Here is an 18,228-nt window from a genome sequence, read left to right on the forward strand (position 1 = left end):
CCGCTATTGTTGAGAAGCTACCATCAGTTTGGAAAGATTTCAAAAACTATTTGAAGCACAAGCGTAAGGAGATGAATGTTGAAGAACTCATTATTTGAATTCGTATTGATGAAGACAACAAGAGTTCTGAAAGACGATTGTTTTTGTCCAGTTGCTGCCAAGGCAAATGTTGTCGAGCATGGTCAAAGCTCGAAAAAGAGAACATTTTCTTCTTCCAACAAAAAGGTGAACCTGGGACCCAAAGGAAGGATTTCAAATAAGAAGTTCTCTGGAAAATGAATGTGATGGTATGGGTCGCAAGGCCTCTGAGTGTAAGAAGCCGAAGAGAAATCGAGAGGCGAATGTGATAGAGAGCATTTCTCAAGAGGTTTCAAACATGAATCTCTGTGTTGTAATATCAGAAGTTAATTTGGTGGGTTCAAACCCAATGGAGTGGTGAATCGATACCGGTGTCGCTCGCCATGCTTGCTCGGACAAGGAGATGTTTGCAAATCTTGAGGAATATGAGATGAGAAATTTCTCTACTTCTAAAATCAAGGGTCAAGGAAAAGTGGTTCTAAATATGACATCTAGAATAGAGCTGACTCTGAACAATGTGCTGTATGTACCTGACATCCATAAGAATTTGGTGTTCGGGTCACTTCTTAACAAGCATGGTTTCCGCATTGTCTTTGAGTCAGATAAATTTTTTTTTGTCTAAAAGTAGAATGTTTGTTGGCTAATGTTATATTTTTAATGGTCTATTCAAACTAATGTAATGTCTATTAAGCATGTGATTAATAAAGTTAACATGTTTGCTTACTTGCTTGAGTCTTCTTGTTTGTAGAATAGTAGACTAGGACACGTTAATTATGATACAATCCGTAGACTAATTAACATGAAAAACATTCTTGTATTCCAAATTGATAAACACAAATGTGAAACTTGAGTTAAGGTAAAACTAACGATGTCATCTTTTCGAACAATTGAAAGAAATGGTGAATCATTGATATAATTCACATTGATATATGTGATTTAAAAGATGTGCAAACACGTGGTGAGATAAATACTTTAGTACTTTTGTTGATGATATCATAAAATTTTGTTATGTATATCTTCTTAAAAATAAAGATGAAGCAGTTGAGAAATTTGTTCACTACAAGAGTGAAGTTGAAAACCAATTTAGCAAGAAAATTAAGGTGCTAAGAAGTGATCGTGGAGGTGCACATGAATCACCATTTGCTGAGTTTTGTGCTCAGCATGGGATCAAACATGAAATAACAGTACCTTATTCTCCTCAGTAAAATGGCATTGCAAAGAGATAGAATCGCACCTTGAAAGAAATAATGAATACATTGTTATTAAGTTCTGGTTTATCATAGAACATGTGGGGGATAAGTTGTTCTAACAGCAAATTACCTTTTTAATAAAGTGCCTCGAAATAAACAAGATAAAAATCCATACAAGTTATGCAAAGGAAGAACTCCTTCCTACCAATACTTACGAGTGTGGGGGTGTCTTGCCAAGGTAATAATACTCACTCCGAAGAGAGTAAAGATAGGACCAAAGATTGTTGATTTCATTTTCATTGGATATGCTAAAAATAATAGCGCTTATCGCTTTCTTATACATGAATCTCGAATATCTGATATTCACAAGAATAAGATAATTGAATCTAGAAATGCTTTAACATTTGTTTACATTCAAATCTAAGGAAGAACCAAGTTCTTCCAAGAGATCATATGAGACAATTGAAAAAAGACAAGAGGTCAACCATGAGGTTGAACCTAGACAGAGTAAGAGAGCTAGGACAGAGAAATCATTTGGTCCGAATTTTCATCACCTTCGTGATAGAGATTGAACCTCAAAGCTTCAAGGAAACAACATATTCATCTGAGGGACCTCAATGGAAAGAGGCTATCAATTCTGAAATAGAATCTATTTACAAAATCATACATGGGAATCAGTGGATCTTCCTTTGGGAAGCAAACCACTAGGCTGTAAATGAATTTTCAAACAGAAAATGAAATCATATGGAACCATAGATAAGTATAAAGCCAGATTGGTAATCAAAGGTTACCATCAACATGAAGGTCTTGATTACTTTAACAAGTATTCTTCTGTAACGATAATAACCTCTATTTGTCTTATACTTGCAATTGCCACCTTGCAGAAACTTGAAGTACACCAAATGGATGTAAAGACATCTTTTCTACATGGAGATTTAGAAGATGAAATTTACATAGAACAACCTGAGGGATTTTCTGCAACTAGACAAAAAAATAAGATTTGCAAACTGGTTGGTGTGCAGTCGTTGACCCACCAAATTTAAATTCCTACTCTCTAGATAAAATTAGTGTAATGGTGAGCATGATCGAATCCACAAGGAACATAGGATGATTTCTTTCGAGCAAAATGCAAGTAAAATAAGGGGTTTTTGTATTAGAATTAAATAAACTACTAAACTAAATTTATCCACGAAAAAAAAACAATAAATTTAAATGACAATTAATCAACTAGAATAGAGTGAAGAATTTAATATGAGAAAGATCTGATTCAAATGAGCTCTACTATTTAATTATATCATTGTTCATCGGCTAACAAATAATTTATTCAAGTTGTTCCAAGCAATTAACCTTAGGATTATAGGGATAGCCGCTAAAATTATTGTGTTCTCCTAAATTAATTGACCGAACCCAGCATCCCGTCAAAACTTATCAATAACCAACTTGGCACGATAGCATTCCATATTAATTGATGATAGCTTTTAGATTTGTGAAAACAGTTAATCCTGAAATCTAACAACCGAGATAGTTGCAGTTGATAAATCCAGTTTTATTGATTTATTTAGATTAAATATATTATGATAGCACAACACATCTAATCTATGATACTCGTGTACCAATCATTCATGACAATTATGGATCACTGAATTCATGGTTAGCAGTAGAAAATCATATATCAAATTAAATTATCAGACTAATCGATATACAATATTCATATAATTAAATCATAAATCGACAAATACTTGGAATAAAAAGAATATTAAATCTAAGAACGAATACCTCACAGTGATAAATTAAACAATTAAAACAACCCTTAAATCAGACTAGAAAATTAGCCAAGCATAGCTCGGTTTACAATCTCCACAAAAATAAATAAAGAAAACAAAATTACTAGAGTCATGGAGAAAATTGAAGAAAATCATTCGCCCCCTTTTTTTCCCTTTTCTCTGCGTGAATTGTTGGAGAGGTTGGAGAAAAATCTGATTGTGCCGCCTCCACTGTACTCGTTGATTAGGTTGGAAAGAAAAAAAAAAGTATTCTTATTTTTGGGTAAAAAAAAAAAAGTATAAAAACCCCAAAAAATCTAAATATAAAACATAATCACTAAAATTTAAAATATATTAAGAAATATCCACTAAGAATATAGAGTTTTTTATGGAAAAAACTCTATCTTCTATTTATTTCTAAATATGAAAATTCATCAACTCTCACTAGGCAGCCGAGGAGTAGTCACAAGACGTGATCACGCTTGTCCAAAAACCACTTCTGCATTTTTCTGCTTCACGTCTTCCACTAAGATCAAATCGACAACTTTAATTGTGATATAAAATCACCCTTTTTAGCCCAGATTTATATCAAGAACAGAAAACTTCTTCCTACAATAAAATCACACAAAAATGTGTCAATTAAGCGAGTTGAAAATGGTAACAATGAGAGATATGACAACAAAAAATACAAACTATTATGAGCCTATCACTGGTGAAGTCTCTATTTGGTTTAAAACAAGCACAAAAGCAATTACACGAAAATTTTTATAAAGCAATGATAGAAAGTGGATGTAAATCCAGTGAATGCGACAAATGTCTATACGTAAAGTACAATGGAAATAGTTATGTCATTTTATGTTTTTGCGTAGATGACATACTGGTCATTGGTGGCAATGATAAGATGAATAAATCCACAAAGAAGTTGTTAAACTCAAGATTTGACATGAAAGATTTGGGCTTAGCCGATGTGATTCTTGAAAATAAAAAATCATAGAACATCATAAGGGCTAGTTCTAAGTCAGTCACATTATATGGACATCAATGAAAAATTCAATAATGATGACTCTGCATTGCTAGAACCCCGATATATACCAATCAACATCTATCAAAAAATCGAAGTGAGAGTATGTCTCAATTACAATACTCTCGAGTTATTGGAAGTCTGATGTACTTAATGAGTTGTATAAGACCAGACATAGCCTATGCAGTAAGCAAATTGAGTAGATTCGCAAGTAATCCATGATTTGAACACTGGAAAGAAATTATCAGATTGCTAAGATACTTAATGTACACTCGTGATCATGGATTGCACTATATCAGATATCCTATTGTTATTGAAGGATACAATGATGCAAACTGGATATATGATATGAAAGACTCAAAATCCACAAGTGGAATTGTATTCATTTTAATAGGTGCATCAAATGCGTGGAAATATTCTAAACAAACTGTAATAGCCAGATCTCCGATGGAATCTGAGTTTGTAGCTCTCGACAAATATGCTGAAGAGACTGAATGACTGCGTCAGTTCTTAAAAGATGTGCCAGGATGGGAAAAACATGTGCCGGCTATATGTATACATTGTGATAGTCAATCTGCGATTGGAAGAGCACAAAACAATGTGTATAATAGTAAGTCTAGGCTATACGTCGTAGACAAAATACAATTGGACAACTACTCTCAACTGAAGTTATCTCTCTTGATTACATAAAGTCAAAGGATAACGTAGCGGATCCGCTAATCAAAGGATTGAACAGAGAGTTAGTTGTGAAATCGTCAAAGAGAATGGGGCTTAAGCCTTTAAAATAAATTGGTGCAAAGAAAAACCCAACCTACCTGACTGGAGATCCCAAGAACTAGGTTTAATGCGACAACCTAATCGCACTAATTTGGAGAATCACTGTGTAGGGTTATCCCTAGTCCATTTCTATTATGAAACATTTGAATGTTGAGGATAATCTTACTGCTTTTAATGATTCTGATGAGAAGCGATATAAAATCACATATGTGAGACAGAAGTGGGGTCGCTTTGAAGGTATTGTTGGGCTCAATTTTAGACCTTCTTGCAGAACCAATATTGTGTTCACGGACAAAACAAACACAATTATGAGAATTTAATAGTATCATGGAGAGTCTTATGTGAAGTATATCTTAATTTACACAATCGGCTGTACAGTTGAAACGTCCACTACTTTTTAACTTAAAAATCCTACTAAATTTTTTTAAAAAAAATTGAAACCTTTAATTAAAAATAACACAACATTTCAAAATCCTAAATGCATAAAAATTCTATAAATCGTCAACCACCAAAATCATACGACAACATTTAAAAATAATCCAAAATTAAACTTCAAAATAAAGCATAAATCTCTAAATAGAAAATCCTCAAAATAATTTCGTAAAACTTTAAATAATAAGAAAATGCGAAAATAAATGTCCATCGAGAGTGTACTGCCGGACTCGATCACTCGATCCACTCAAGTGTCAGCGCCTCCCTCAATATCATCCTCACCTGCAACCATCCATATCTAGTGAGTCTAATGACTTAGCAGTTTTAACCATACATAAAAAATAATAAATATATAGGCACATGCAATAAAAATCATACTTTTATTTAAAATAGCTAGCATAGATTTGTAAGCATAAATAAATCGTAAATCATTAAATCGTAAAGCTTTCCATCATCATATATCATTTTTGGGTGAAGTTTGATTCTTGAAAGTGACTAGCTGTAATCGTATCATAATGTGGTGACTGATCAGTATTAGCTCACCATTGTACATGGGAACAGGCGCTGGCATCGTCAAAAATGAAAATATGATCGTCGGGCTTCCTCTGGGGCCTTCTTCCTCACAATATCCCCAATCATATCATATCATGTTTTTAATAGTCAATTAATATCTTTCAAAATATTTTATTTCCTTTTTATTCATAAAATATCGTGTCCTTCAAAATTCGTAAAATAGCATTTTTCCATGAAAAATTGTACAACTTTAGCATGTATCATAAAATTCCACATTTTCTTCATAAACGTTTTAAAATATCTTTTAGCTTGTATTATGATTCTTTGGGATACTGTCAGACCTTTCGTACTACCCGGGACGTAAAATGATTATTTTACCCTTGGACTCTAAATTCTCGATTTTAACTTTTTTCTTACTTTTATTGGCTCGAGGCTATCCCAATTCATCATATAAGCTTAAATTTGACCTCTTACATTTTTCTTAGACGTAACCCGAACCGTTCGATTTATTGACTTATTAACTAAACCGTGAACCGTTTTAATTCGAATAAATTCCAAACTTCATATTTTAATCCCAAATTTTAAACTTAAGCTTTTCATGCGTAAAATACCCCCGTGAGCCACGAACAACCTCCGTGAACCACGGTTCAAGCCCCTTTTCATCATAGCCCATGTTCGAACCCTTTTACCCAAACTCAAGCCATGCGCCCTATTCCATTGAACCACCCTTGAGCCTTCTTGGACCAACCCTTGACCAGACCCTCCTAGACCACCTTGAACTGTCATGGACCAGTGCACCTAGCCTCTAGCCCCAAGACAAGCTGCGCGCGCCTCTGCCTTAACCCTCCAACATCACGGACCTCACCAACCCGAGCCACCTTGTGCCATGGCTGCACCAGACAAAGCCTCCACCCCAAGCATCCTCCCTAGACCATACTGGACAAACCTAGCCACCCAACCAGTCGTGCACCCAACCAGCCGCAAACCCTAGCCCTAGTTTAGGCGTGTGGCTGCCCTCTTCTTCGAACCATGAGGAGTCATGTCACCCTAGGGCACTTCCTAGACTCTAACCCGAGCCACGCACAGGCCCTGCCCAAGCCCTGGTCGAGCCTTTGTGCGGTTCCTCTTTATCCGACCCAACCACAAGGAAAGCTCATGAAGAAACCCTAGGTTCATCTATCTAACCATGCACAGCCCTCACGCTACTATCCAGCCATCGTCTCCCTTTAATGTTTTATATTGGCAGCGTACCCATTAGAAATCATAACACGACTCATATATACATAGAATCATCAAAATTTTAAAAATAATTGTCAAAATATTAAGTGATTTGTACTCCAATATTTTTCATGCTAAAACACATAAATCATGCATAATATGATTTGAATGGTGCAAAAGAAAGATTAGTAGCGTGCCTTTGCGTTAAAAACGCTCGAACATTCGATCGTTGACGTTGGTTGCGAAGAGGGATGAACGGGCGATGAAATATCCTTGAATTTTTCTCTCCAAATTTTTGAAAATGTGTGTGTGTTGTGTGTGCAAGTTTCAGCTGCTATGGAACCTCAAAAGCCCTAGTTTTCTTTTTATCATTTCGCAAATTATGCGTTAATGGGTTAGGATTTTGGACTTTTTAGTTTATGAGTAATTAGGTCCACTAATATTAGGTAAATTAGGCCCATTAAAACCTATTTAATTGTGAAATAAAAGTTTACAAAAATTTGTTTTCAAAACAATAATTTTTGGGCCTTTAAAAATCATTCGTTTGGCTAAAATCGGTTTCCCAGATAAAATCGAGCTCGTCTCGTAAGAATGAAAGCGTAAGAATGATGATTCAAGATGTTTTCTAGGGTATAAATCATGGGCCCGGTTTGAACTGGAAAAGGCTTGACTTGTGTGCATGCGTACGAGCTCGACCTTGGTTCATCGAATGTCGGACTGATCAAGACAAAAATCGCTTAGCTAGGCTATGCCACCTTTTACAATTTTTTCCTCGGAAGAGACCTTCCATTGCCCTGTGAGACCTTTCACATGCCTGACTGTTGGTGCTCCAAGCTGACTGACTGTTGGTGCTTCGGCTGCCTATTGATGTCAACCTTTGACCTTTCGCATGGATGCTATCAGCGTGTATAAATAGAGGATGTGTCAAGGCTAGAAGACACACCAGAAAACACATCTACTTTCTCCCCCGTTCCTGCATTCGGCCTCCTGCTTGCATACTGCTTGCGTTCATACGTGTTTTCAGGCACTATTTCGTTTGCCGGCATGGTGATTTGTGCAACATCACTGCAAGTTTGCCTATTGTATCTGGGGAAACAGTTGTCCGGTAAAATGCTCGAAGCACATTCCGGAAGAGACGAATATGTTTTAAGAAAATTGTACAAGCTACAGGCCTCGATTTAGTTTTGTTCTTACATACACGATACTTATACTTTCAACAGTATACTTATTCTGATTTCTGTCTTGTCTTTACAAGTTTGCTTCTACAATTCTGTTATTAACAATTTTGATAACAGAATTATAATAAAGAGAACCTTGAAGTGATAGACAATGTCTTGTTTTTACAAGTAGTGTCGAATAATTATCACTATTATCTTGTGCCTTTAAGAATGAATCTTGAATTTTTGTAGTCTTTTTCACGTGATCTACATATTGATTAAGAAAGGCCCTTGAATTATGTTGAAGAAACCTTGAAGTTGCCAACAGTGCTCTGTTGCTTTTAAAATAAAGTGTTGAATAATTGTAACTGTTATCTCATGTTTAAAGAATGAATCTTGGATTATTAGTCTGTTTTGCGTGGTTGACATCTTGAGTTCTATGATCTCAATCACAATATACTTGAGCACATTGACTACGTCCTACATGTATAAAACAGTTGAAATTGAATTTAAAAAACATTAAAACTATACTTATATTTCATATTTCTAATCGCATCTTCGATTCATATGTATATCAAGTTACCTAAAACTGTCCTCTAGTTTATTAAAAACTCAATCTTCAAAACAAGTGATCTATTAAATAATTAAATATAACTCAACCGAATATATTATGGCACAACAAAACTCATGCTTAACTTATATACACTCGAGGTGATAGAACTCAATATCAATTTCAGATTTCTGTGCGTAAGATGATTCAAGTATTGCAGATTTCTGCTAATCAAGAAAGCTGCATACACGTCAAAGAAGCACAAAAAATATAAGTAATTTTGCCAACACATTGTCGCACATACTTGGACCATCCACCAAAAATCTCAACTTCAGAATTTCTCCAAATTGGGAAATTGGGGCTGGTACAGTTCCAATTCAAGAAATCATGAACAAAGAAGACACAACATCCAACGAGCCAATGTCATTTAACAATCGTCAGCAGACTTGGGGTCATCTCTTGCCTTCAATGGAGCTGAGGGCGATGGAGAGCCTTCTTGACCCATTTCATTCCTAAGGTCATTGATACTCTGCTCAAGTTCATCGATCCGGTTCCCCATTTCATCGAGTGCAATGTGGTCAAGGGTTGAAATCTCAATAAATAACATGTCAAAAAGGGCAGATCAGGTTTTCATGGAAGATTCACAATATATGGGTAATGCAATTGTGCAACTTCGATTCTCAATCCGCTACACTGAGTGAATTCTTGGGTGATATGTTTTGAAAAAACTTATAAGCATGCTTGAATATTGTGGTGAAATTAAATATCAAGAGCTAACATTGGTAGAAGTGTGTGCAAGGATCAATATCATGTCCTTTATATGGTATTTTAAGGATATTTTTCGAAATGATGGATTCAGACATTGTCTGAAACCTAGTTTGCTGCAAAGAGAGAATAAATATTAGCAATGCTATTGGGTGTAAAAGAAAATGAAGCACAATAAAGATTGATATTAATTACTAACCATTTGCTGAAGTAGGTTTTGCACCTAAGCATAAAAAGATAGATAAGTTAGTGTAAGGAGTATTAGCAATAAATCACTTCCAGAAAGTGAAAGAAATGTAACTGCCAGCACACCCCCTCTTTCCAGAACAAAGAATAAGGATGACAGAAAAATATAAAATAAGATAAAATAAATACGAAAAAGAAGTCCTTGGGATAAAACTTACAAATGCTGTCATATCAGAAGTGCTCTGTTTTGAGTTCTCTGCATCATGTCCATCCTGTCAGCAAAGAAGCGACAACGCATAAGTATTGCAAAGGAAGACGAATTATAACAAGGCACGGCTTCTGGTCTTAACAGGTCGCAACAATGAAGAACAGATTGACAGATTGAATGCATAAACAAAAAACTGATGGATTATGACAAAGACAAACGATAGATTAATTTACTCAAAAATAGATCGATATGCCCAATTAGAACAAGCAACATAAATTACATGATCCTCACTTATATAGTCCATATCAAATTAGGATGATAAAAAAGTACTTTCTCTCATAAATACCTCAATGTCAGTTCTAAACATTGACATATCATCTACATTCTAGCAGATAATCGACCCATTCCTCATCAAATTTAGTATAAATGAATATATCAACTTCACGGACACAACACCCCTCAGATATCATCACTTGGTCAAACTTGTCATGTTACCATACGAGGATTTACAAAGTTTATTGTAAACGAACATATCAAGTTCAAGAACTCAATACCCATTGGATGTCATCACATGGTCAAACTTGTCATGTCACTGATTAAGAACTTATTTAAATCCATACAAGGATTTACCAAGCTTACAAATATTTTCTCGTTTCCGCTGTAAAACCAAGAGCTAATTTATAAATTTCTTTATCAGCCTCCCCATTCAATAACATTTTTAACAATTATTAGTGGATAAATGGTAGGGAACTTAGACTTCGATTGAGGAACCTTAGAAGTTGATTGAGGAATATCCACTAACAACTCATCAGCTTACTCTCATTAGATTAATCAATGAAGTTCTAACTCCTAAACATGATAAAAAAAAATTGATTAAATCTCGTCAATAGTTGCTTCTCTCCAAAAGGGGACATCAAATGATATTATCACTTCGTCATAAAAGGGTTCATCATCAAAATTGGTAGGTTGCAATAATATCAAACTGGTAAGTTCCACTGATGCAATAATGGATTTTCTCAAACATAGATCAATATGCTCATTTGAAGCAAGTGATAAAATGATTCATGTTTCTTATCTCACAATAATACTTATATATTCACAACAATAATACGTTAAAATGTTTTGAATGTCAAAAAAGTTTGCTTTAACTATGTTAGGCAGCTAGCTTGTTGATGTATGATTCAGTCTAAGTGAAATGTTTAAATAACATTTCTTCATTTTTCAAATATAATCTAATTGATAGTACATACACAATTCCAGCCCTTACTAATCAATAATTGCTTTCAAAATTCAACAGAACACAGTAAAATATCCCATATTACGTAACTCAACACGACAACATTTTCCATTTTAAACAATTTACCATTTTTTTTTATCCGCACAGGGATCGGAAAGAAATTACTCAAACGAGGTTGAGATTCAAATTCTAAAATGTGCAATATAAGCAAAAAAGCGACACGAATCTCTGAAATTAACTATCAAACGATTCGAGAACAAGTTAAAGAGCTTCAGAAATGGGAAAATTAAACTGAAAAAAAAAAAAACAAGCAATTTACCATTTCTTCGTATCCGTACTGGGATTGGGTCGAGAAAATTTGCAGCAAAAATTTGTGAGATTTTGAAAGGGATGCTGAATTTAAACATGAAAGGCGGATGTTGGTTGGGCCGGCTGTGGCTCGAAGAATGGGTTGCCACAACCCAAACTTTTGGACGGTCTCTAAGCGTCCAACATGGCGGAGAAGTGTACAAGTCGGCCCATTACATGATTTTTAATTTACTTTTTTCAAGGGTTAGATTAATCGGGTGTCCGAGTTTCGGTCAACTATTTTTTTTTTAAGAACGGAGGATTTCATTAGGAATGAATAGGAGAGTAAACGAATCAAATCAAATATGATAAAAATTTGAAGGCCCTAATGCTCGAGTTATACTCGAAAAAAGTAAAAACATGTTCGAGTTCGTCTAAAATTAGATAAGATCGAATACAAATCAAATATTTTTTGAACCAACTCGAAAAGCTTATAAACCGATTCGATTCATTTACAGTATAAACCATATCCATATCCGGTCAATAAATCTTGGTTCGTGCCTAAGATAAATTAAGATACGATCACCTTATTTATATGGTCGATTTTAAAATTTAAAATTTAAAATAATGATTACTCAAACACTTGTTTAATGTTACTGTTAGTATTACATATTTAGGTATTATTATTACCAGAAAAATGAAATTATTATTTTATTTATTTTAAGTATTTTAATTATCATAATTTTTTTATTATTATTATAAATATAAAGCAGATGGGTCAAATTCTTGGTTTATATATAAATAAAAATGCCTAATAATTGATCAGATGCTAAATTTTTTATTTTATTATATTTATTTTTATTGTGAAAAAATTAAAATATAATATATATGTATGATCAAAACTAGATCAGAACGCGTCAAATATCATGGGCTGGTCGAGATATAAAACGACAGAAAACGAAGTAAAATATTCTTGTCCGAATCCCAAGTCTTTACACGGGTTAAACTAGCAGCTCCACCCTTTACTGCTCTCCACCGACGCAAATTTTTCACCTTCCCTCGAGAAACCCCTTACAATCTGTCAGCAGTTTCCTTCTATATCCCTTCTCCCCATATCCCTTTTTCTCCATTCAACCCTTTAAAATCATTCACAATCAACCTACCCCAGAAAAAACCCGGAAATTAGAGTTCTGGGATTTTTCACAGCTCATTCTTCACTGTCATAATCAAGATTTCACGCTGTCAGCTCCTTTGAAGTACCGGAGGCGTCATGCTAGCTCGGGTCCTCAGCCAGCGACGCGTGCTGCAGCTTCAGCGCCTTGCGCGCAATGGTAAGTTGACCCTTCTTTGTCTTTTCCTCACTGTGATAGTTCTGCGAGGAAATCTTGGAGCTGGTAGATTTGGGACGCCGGAGAAAGATCTAGATGATATCCGTGACACGATTTCGTATTTCCGCAAGCGGCACGAGCCGCGGCGGGTGTTGGAAGAGGCGACTCAAGGGGAGCGGGGAAGTGGTGTTAGTGTGGATAATGGGAACAATAACTATGCTGACTTTGATATAAGGAAGATTTTGAAGGATGAAGATGACGGGGTTGCTGAATTTACGAGGGATTTATCTAAGCCCTATACTTTAGGGCCGAAGATTACGAATTGGGATGAGCAGAGAGGCGAATGGTTGAAAAATAATTTGGATTTTCCGAATTTTCTGGGTCCGAATAAGCCGAGGGTTTTGTTGGTTACTGGATCTTCGCCTAAGCCCTGTGAGAATCCTGTGGGAGATCATTACTTGTTGAAGTCTATTAAGAATAAGATTGATTATTGCAGGGTTCATGGGATCGAGATCTTTTACAATATGGCATTGCTCGATGCGGAGATGTCTGGGTTTTGGGCGAAGTTGCCTTTGATCCGGAAGCTGTTGCTTTCGCATCCGGAGGTGGAGTTCTTGTGGTGGATGGATAGTGATGCTATGTTTACGGATATGGCGTTTGAGGTGCCATGGGAGAGGTATAAGGATCGTAATTTCGTGATGCACGGTTGGGACGAGATGGTTTACGACGACAAGAATTGGATTGGTTTAAACACGGGAAGTTTCTTGCTTCGGAACTGTCAATGGTCTTTGGATATTCTCGATACGTGGGCGCCTATGGGGCCTAAGGGGAAGATCAGAGAGGATGCAGGGGCGCTCTTGACTCGGGAGTTGAAGGATAGGCCGGTTTTTGAGGCAGATGATCAGTCTGCAATGGTGTATATATTGGGATCACAGAAGGATAAGTGGGGTGACAAGGTTTATCTGGAGAGTAAATATTATTTGCACGGTTATTGGGGGATTTTGGTGGATAAATACGAGGAAATGATGGATAATTATCATCCGGGGTTTGGTGATCACCGATGGCCGCTCGTGACTCACTTTGTGGGATGCAAGCCTTGTGGGAAATTCGGGGATTATCCAGTCGAGCGGTGCTTGAGGCAAATGGATCGTGCATTCAACTTTGGGGACAATCAGATTTTACAGATGTATGGATTCACTCACAGATCACTCGCTAGCAGGAGAGTGAAGAGAACGAGGAACGAGACTAGCAATCCACTTGAAGACATGAGCGATCATCTTGGATTGCTTCACCCTTCGTATAAAGCTATAAAGGTACCATCTACTTGAATATGACAGAAATGGATACCCGAATCGAAATCTAAATTTGAATATTATTTTTTGTTCTTGATATTTATGCATAATATCTTGTTCTTGGTAACAGTTTCTTAAGTATTGTGGTCATTGTATTCCTTTATTTATGGCAATTGTCCTGTGATGACTAAACTTGGTGTTCCTACGAAATTGTTCTAAGGCAATTGCTTGCAGATGTTGCCGATGAAATGCTACCAAAGCATTCCACCACCATATACTGTAAAGTGTAAACTTTCTTGTTGACATTGAAAGAATGAGAGTTTTCTTAAAAAAGAGTGAGAAGTTGGTGCAGAGTGCGAAAATGAATTCATGTTTTTGCGGCCTATCGGGTTTTTTTTTTAATCGGTAAATCAAAAGTCATTGATTAAAGAATGCATACGAATATATTGGGCATATCCAGGATAAAACGTCCATAAAGGAGGAATAGGGATATAGAATGTGCATACGTCTGCATGCATCTGGATTTCGAAAATCATGTTGTTTCGCGACGCCCATGTGGTGTAAACTCTGCAAGACATGGCAAGAAATCGAGCCTTCACAAGTCGAGAAGCGTACACCCTATTATGAGTACGCTTTCAAGGATGGTATCGGCCGGTCTAGTCGCAAGCCATTACCGAACCCCGTCTCAAGAGCTATTGCCGATGCTACATGCAAGAAATAAGTGACTGGTTGATTCCATGAACGCATTACATTGAAACACAGGTTTCTTGTCTGAAACCAGTGGTTAACAAATCCCTCCTTAAATTTTGGCATGGGCGCCAAGCCACAGAATGACCGCATGTTTGGGTTATATGCTTTCCAACTCGCAAAAGGCACATCATGAGACCAACTCCGGTCGATTCGATCGTGAGATGAGATAATAAATTATAAAAGTACAACAAATTTAGTCTTAACTCTAGTTATTGTAGAATTCGAGATAATACGCAATTAAATTTGGTGTTTAATATAAATTTTCATCTAAGAATTAGTGAAGATATAATTCTTGATCAATTGATTCTTAATTGTTATTCTTAGTTCTCTGTATTCTTTTTTTATACCAAATCTACATATGGACTTGTATTTCCTTGTACTAGATTATTCCTTTGTTGATACCTAATCTACACCTCTTACATGAAAATCAATGTTAGAAAAAGAAGTAAGATTGAGCAATGATCAGATGAGATTAAGCGTAAATTGCAAGTAAAATGAGACAATTTTTAAAAAAGTAGAAAAGTATAAGGTTAACCATACTTTAACGCATAGAAAAGCGTGGACATTATAGTTTCATCATCAATATAACAACGATATTGTTGCGAAAAAGTAAAAATTTATGATAAAAAGTAAAAATATCAAACTCTCAAAATTATCAAACTTCACACTTTATAATATTTTTCTCTCAACTCAAAAATTTCACAAATGAGAGATCTATTTATAGAATTTCTTTACAAATAATCCAAAAATAAATTCATCATTACATACATCATCACACACTAATTTTCAATATTTATAAATCTTATTTTCAACATTCAAATATTTAACTATTATTTTTCAACATTCAAAACATATTTTTCAACACTCCTCCTTGTGATGATGATCATGATACATTGATTGTCTTCATTACGTGTTTTATACTGCATCGTTAAAAACCTTACTAGGAAAAACCCATTGTGATAAAAAGCATAGCAAGGGAAAAAGAGTGCAGTCACGTAAACTCCCCCTCATTTTGACACGAACAATTTTTCACAAATTTCGTAGATTGCGCATCTCAATATTATATATATGATTTCTGAATATTGTTGTAGAAAATGTCTTTGTGAAGAGATCTGATGAGTTTTCACTTGATTGAATGTGACGAACATCAATATATTTATTCTTCTCAAGCTCTTTGGTGAATGTGAAGAACTTAGGAGGAATATGTTTAGTTCTGTCGCTTTTTATGTATCATTCTTTCATTTGAGCAACACATGCATCATTATCTTCATATAGTATCACAGGCTTATCGTCGGATGATAATCCACATGAGATTTGAATATGTTGGGTCATTGATTTTAACCACACACATTCACGGCTTGCTTCATGTAGTGCAATAATCTCGGCATGGTTTGATGAAGTTGTTACGAGTGTTTGTTTCTGTGAACGCCAAGAAATTGCAGTGTCTCCACGAGTAAATACATATCCAATTTGGGAACGTGCTTTATGTGGATCAGATAAGTATCCAGCATCGGCATAACCAATTATACTTGGATTAGCATCTTTTGAATTCAAAAGTCCTAAGTATGTCATTCCTCGTAGATAACGGAATATATGTTTAATTCCGTTCCAGTGTCTCTTTGTTGGATATGTGCTAAATCTTGCCAATAAATTTACGGTAAAAGATATATAAGGCCTTGTACAATTTGTAAGATACATAAGGGCACCGATAGCACTTAGATATGGTACTTCTGGATCAAGAATATCTTCATCATCTTCACATGGACGGAATGGATCATTGATCTAACAACCATTGGAGTACTTAAAGGATTTGATTTATCCATATTAAAACGTTTAAGGATCTTTTCTGTATAATTTGTATGGTGAACAAATATTCCACATTTTTTTTGTTTAATTTGTAAACCCAGACAATACTTGGTTTTTCCAATATCCTTCATTTCAAATTCTTCATTCAAGTATGACACAACTTCTTGAATTTTCTTATTCGTTCCAATGATGTTTAAATCATCAACATATACAGCAATAATTTCGCATCCAGATGTTGTTTTTTTAATGAAAACACAAGGGCGTATTGAATTATTTACATATCCCTTTTTCATCAAGTGATCACTTAGCCGATTATACCACATTCGACAGGATTGCTTTAACCCATATAATGATCTTTGTAATTTCACGGAATAACATTCTCTGGGTTTTGAACTTTGTGCTTCAGGCATCTTAAATCCTTCAGAGATTTTCATATATATATATATTACTATTAAGTGATCCATATAAGTAAGCTGCAACAACATCCATAAGACGCATTTCTAAATTTTCTGATACCGCCAAGCTAATCAAATACTGAAACGTAATTGCATCCATCACGGGAGAATACGTTTCTTCATAATCAATTCCAGGCCTTTGAGAAAAAACCTTGTGCAACAAGTCGAGCTTTATATCTTACTATTTCATTTTTCTCATTTCGCTTTCGAATAAAAACTCATTTGTATCCAACGGGTTTTACACCTTCAGGTGTAAAGACTATAGGTCCAAAAACATTACGTTTATTTAGCGAATCCAATTCAACCTGGATGACATCTTTCCATTTTATCCAATCCTGCCGATTTTTACATTCACCAACAGATTTTGGTTCATGATCTTCATTATCATCTATGATGTCGATTGCTACATTATAAGAAAATATATCATCAATTTCTTCTATATCTCTTCAGTTCCATATTTTTCCAGTATTAATATAATTGATAGAGCTTTCATGATTCTCGTCAGTTTGTGGTTCTGACAGAACATTTTCATCATCATGTGTTTTTTCAGAAACATCATTCTCTATTTTGTAATCCTCATGTGTTTCTTCAGGAACATCATTATCTATTTTGTGATCATCGTGTTTCTCTATGAATTTTTTTTTCGAGGATTTTTATCCTTGGAACCGACTGGCCTTCCACGCTTCAGGCGTTTTATGACATCATGTGTTTTTTGAATTTGTTTCTTTGGAATTCCAATTCGAGCATGATCATTTACAACATATATATATGATTTAGCTACCCCTTTTGCATCTGTAAATGCATCTGGTATTTGATTTGTTATTCTTTGCAAGTGCACAATTTGTTGTACATCTTTTTCACATTGTTTTGTTCTTGGATCCAGATGTAACAATGATGATACATACCATGTAATTTCTTTTTCGGTATGTTTCTTGTCTCCCCTTAACATTGGGAAGATTTCCTCATTAAAATGACAATCAGCAAAACGTGCTGTGAACATGTCGCATGTCTGAGGTTCAAGATATCGAATGATTGATGGACTATCATAACCTATATAAATTTCAATCTTTCTTTGAGGTCTCATGTTCTTTCGTTGAGGTGGTGCAATAGGCACATACACCATACATCCAAAAATTCTCAGATGAGAAATGTCTGGTTCTTTACCAAATGCAAGCTGCAATGGGGAGTGTTTATGATATGCACTTGGTCTGATG

General features: G+C 35.2%; 2 protein-coding genes across 2 annotated transcripts; one reads left to right on the forward strand and one right to left on the reverse strand.

Moving 5' to 3' along the window:
* Positions 1 to 8,957: 8,957 nt before the first annotated feature.
* LOC142551287 (heat shock factor-binding protein-like) lies at positions 8,958 to 11,576 on the reverse strand. The gene is made up of 5 exons (XM_075660437.1): positions 11,415 to 11,576; positions 9,869 to 9,922; positions 9,664 to 9,687; positions 9,538 to 9,580; positions 8,958 to 9,266 (listed from the first exon to the last, which is right to left on the reverse strand). Exons 1-5 carry the CDS (start codon positions 11,415 to 11,417, stop codon positions 9,127 to 9,129), a joined length of 264 nt encoding a protein of 87 aa, XP_075516552.1. The 5' UTR covers positions 11,418 to 11,576; the 3' UTR covers positions 8,958 to 9,126.
* Positions 11,577 to 12,352: 776 nt separating this feature from the next.
* LOC142551288 (xyloglucan 6-xylosyltransferase 2-like) lies at positions 12,353 to 14,195 on the forward strand. Its single transcript, XM_075660438.1, has one exon. It carries the CDS (start codon positions 12,654 to 12,656, stop codon positions 14,037 to 14,039), a length of 1,386 nt encoding a protein of 461 aa, XP_075516553.1. The 5' UTR covers positions 12,353 to 12,653; the 3' UTR covers positions 14,040 to 14,195.
* Positions 14,196 to 18,228: the final 4,033 nt, after the last annotated feature.

Source organism: Primulina tabacum, chromosome 7, assembly GCF_025594145.1.
Source record: "Primulina tabacum isolate GXHZ01 chromosome 7, ASM2559414v2, whole genome shotgun sequence".
Lineage (NCBI taxonomy): Eukaryota > Viridiplantae > Streptophyta > Magnoliopsida > Lamiales > Gesneriaceae > Primulina > Primulina tabacum.